This window comes from Acanthochromis polyacanthus, chromosome 3 (assembly GCF_021347895.1).
Source record: "Acanthochromis polyacanthus isolate Apoly-LR-REF ecotype Palm Island chromosome 3, KAUST_Apoly_ChrSc, whole genome shotgun sequence".
NCBI classification, from domain to species: domain Eukaryota; kingdom Metazoa; phylum Chordata; class Actinopteri; family Pomacentridae; genus Acanthochromis; species Acanthochromis polyacanthus.
The window spans coordinates 34,585,364-34,589,234 of NC_067115.1; the positions used below are offsets into that span (position 1 = coordinate 34,585,364).

The 3,871-nt window shown below is 44.7% G+C and overlaps 1 protein-coding gene across 1 annotated transcript; it reads right to left on the minus strand.

Moving 5' to 3' along the window:
- Positions 1 to 240: 240 nt before the first annotated feature.
- Positions 241 to 1,188, minus strand: fgfbp2b (fibroblast growth factor binding protein 2b). Its single transcript, XM_022212675.2, has one exon. It carries the CDS (start codon positions 1,135 to 1,137, stop codon positions 388 to 390), a length of 750 nt encoding a protein of 249 aa, XP_022068367.1. The 5' UTR covers positions 1,138 to 1,188; the 3' UTR covers positions 241 to 387.
- Positions 1,189 to 3,871: the final 2,683 nt, after the last annotated feature.

Below are 3,871 nucleotides of genomic sequence, written 5' to 3' on the forward strand. Positions count from 1 at the left end.
GACATGCACGCCACATGACACCAGTCTAATCGTACGCAAGTGCACGTCGAGTGTTTTGGGCTCAAGCCTGTAGGATGCTGAATGTGCAGAGTCGGACATCACAAAGCAATGAAATGACTCCAGAGGATCTCATTCAGAAGATAGAAGAGTCGGTTGATCGCTGGTGATTCCAACCTGGAGGAATAACAGAAAGACATTCAGGCATACATACTTTTTTCATTTTAAATCATGAGAAAAACAGGCATTAGTTAAAACTCTGAGATGTTGCTTTGCTCCTCCGTTGTAATCCTAACTGCATCGGCGTGCGTCTCCCTGAATTTTCTCTCTACCTTCCCTCTTTTCTTTTTCGTCATTTCTCTGTCACCCACCTGTGTCTGCAGTCTCGTCTCAGTTCTGAAACCAGCTGATGAAGTAGGTGCAGAGGCCTTCGAAGCTCTTCCAGCAGTATTCGGAAGCCATGCGGGAGGCTTTGGAGCCGGGCTGCTCAGTGGGGCGAGTAGTGGTCTTCCCAGGTTTGAGGGTAGTTTTCTTGGTCTGGGTGCCCTTGCCTGGCTGGGGCTTGATGGGCTGAGACTGGGGCTTCACAGGTTTAGGAGTGGTAGCCGGCTTGGGCTGGGCCGGCACCGCTGGTCTACGTGGCTCCTGGACGGGCTTGGAGGGCTTGGGGGTGGTGGTCTTGGGCCAGGAGGCCAGGAAGGTCATCTGGGCCTCGTCAGGGTACTTCTTGCACATCTGAGGGCGGTAGATTCTGGGTCCCTGGCAGGCGTGGCTCAGCTTCCTCAGATCCCACATCATCTGGGTGAAGTAGTGGCGAGGGTTGAGGTTGTAGGCGCGGCACAGGTTGGGTTTGCCCTGGAAGTCGCAGTAGTAGGAGCGTCCCGGTGTCTGACCTTTGCAGGAGACACGCAGGCGAGTATAGTCCCCAGCTCCGGACACCACCATGGTGCACGAATCTTTGGTCTTGGTGGTGAATTTGATGGCCTCATCCCAGACGCTGCGTTGCTGCTGCTGCTGTGGCTGCTGTTGCTGCTGCTGCTGCTGCTGCCTGTTGTCATTGCTGTTGTTGCTGGTTTGAGCGTAGGACGCACAAACAGCTGCTGCCAAGACCAGCAGCAAGAGTCTCATCCTGGCTCTCATGACGGCGTTAGGTGTGGGAGAGACGGACGGGCTTGGGTGGGGGCTGTAGTCTGTGTCTGCACGGGGGGTGAAAGTGTGCAAGGGTGGAAAGCACGCGAGTGCGACGTTATAAACCTATGTTACAAAGAAGGCATTATGCAGGTGAGCTTAATGACTTAAACTCCTCCTCCAGGTTCAACTTGTCCATCGGACCACAGACCAACATACACACATGTGCCCTTACACACACCTACACATATGTAAACACACACATAGATTAACCACAAAGAGAGGGTGAACATAAACTGAGGGAGGAAGAGGGTAAGTCTGTGGGAGACGAGTGGGGGAGCAGGAGGTCTGAAGGAGGCACACACAGGCTCATTGACTATTGATGCGAGAGCCCAGAGCCAAACTGCAGCCTGAAAAAGGGCGAAAAGTTGATCTGTGACTCTGGAAGAAATAAAAAAGATCATCATGTTCTACTTCAGATGACTTTGGCTTTTGTGGCAGCATGAAAAAACTGTTATCAAAGCTACAAACTAATGCTTCCACCTACTAATTGAAATCGAAAAGAACTTTAAAAAATCATCAAATTACAATATTCTGAATGGAAGAGAATTGAATATGCATATTACATTGTACACTAATGTTGTATGTGTATCATTCAAGCTTAAAGGAAAATTGATTTGAGTTTATCTTATCATACCATAGAATATTTTGTCACAGTTGTTTTAAATTATTCAGCATTTTTTTCCTCCAGGTGATCAAAGGCCCCCAAGAAGGGTCCCACTGCAAACCTTGAAAGCTCATCTGCTAATTATTGGTCCAGATGTCTGCTGCTAATGTCAGATTAACTTTGGTGGCTAATTTTAACAAACGGGAGCCAAAGATGCAGACAGGTGACAAAGGAAAAACCTGAACCCTTGTTCCTTACAGTGACGGTGGCTCTATCGTGTTGTGGGGGCGTTTTGTTAGCATGGTTTGGGTCCACTAATAATCAAAAAGTAGCTGCTCTGAGGAATCAGATTTATCCTGATTGAAATGGTTTCTTCCAGAACAACAACGCCTCCATCCACAGGGCAGAAGGCGCCACTGAATGGTTTGATGAGGATGAAAATGACGTGAACCATCTGTTACCATGTTCACAATCACTAGATCTCAACAATACTGTACAGCTGTGGGAGATTTGGGACTGTGCTCTCCATCACTACTATGAAAGCCTCAAATGACGGAATATTTTTTTTTGAAGAATAATGTTCATTTCTTCAGTAGAATATCAGAGACTTTCAGAATAAATACCAAGGAGCACTGAAGCTGCTCTTGCAGAACAATTTGTTTGATTATACGTACTGCTCCGTAACTAGTACCAGTCCTTGTTTTAGTGCTTGTGACCTCACCTTAAAGCTCTTAGCAAGATTCTTTTTTGCATCTTTTGTCCTGCATGTACAGATATACAAGATGAATGAAGAGGGCGGGCATGACATGCAGCGTGGATCCACCTGGCCGAGAGTCAAACCGTGGAGGTCGCGGTTCTGTGGCATGCCCTCATTAGTGCATCAGCATGCATCAAGCTGTCAGGATATAATTTGACATTTTGGGAAATGTGTTTATTTTTGCTTTTATCCCAAAAGCTAGAAGAGAAAATGGATACCACTCCCATGTCTGACCACTGAGTATGAAGTTACAGACAATTAGCTTAGCTTAGCACAAAGACTGGAAACAGGGGGAACAAGTAATCTAACCAATGTGTTCAGTCAGAATATGTGGTGAATTTTACAGGTGGTCCATCTGCACACACAGTTCAGGCTCGATGATTCCACTAAAAAGATGTTGGCTCCTGCTGAGATCAGTCAGAGTTGGTGCATCTAATGCTAGTTTACATGTTGTATTTGAGCTGTTTGGGGCAACTTCGCACACAACATCCAATGGTGAAAGTTTCAGAACTCACAATTTAACATTAAGTTCTGTTTCATGTTATGGACTTGGCTAGGCACAACAATTATACCCCATAAAGCCACAACTTTAGTTTCTGCTCCTTGATTTTTGAAGGAATCCACAAGATATAACATGTCATATTATGGAAAATCCTTTTGTTTTTATTGTTTTGGAACATAATTATGCATCACCAGTGTGTCTAAAGACCTACAACTTAGTAAAAAAAAAAGTCCATCCCTTTGTTTGTTGTTGATCATTTAGTCAGTCTTATGAAGTCACAGCAGGGTAAGCACCATTTTCCTGAAAGTAGAATGGTTGGCAGCAGCTTCTCGGTTGGATTTACAGTGCCTATCATAAGTATCCACCGCCTTTGATGTTTTACCCTTTTATTGCTTTCATAAATCAATCATGGTCAATAAAATTTAGCTTTTTAACAAAAAAAAAATATTGGAAAAAACTCTTTAATGTCAAAGTGAAAACAGATTTCTATAATGTCAATGAAAGAAAATTATATAAATGAAAATAATTGTTTGCATAATTATTCACCCCCTTCAAGTCAGTATTTAGTAGATGCACCTTTGGCTGCAATCACAGCAGTGTGTCTGTGTGGATAGGTCTCAATCAGTCTTGCACATCTGCCCACTGCAATTTTGCTCCATTCTTCTTTGCAAAACAGCTCAAGCTCTGTCAGGTTGAGCGGGTATCGGGCATGAACAGCCCTTTTCAAGTCCAGCCACAAATTTTCTATAGGATTGAGGTCTGGGCTTTGACTCGGCCACTCCACAACATTTACCTGGTTCTTTTTTAACCATTCCTGTGT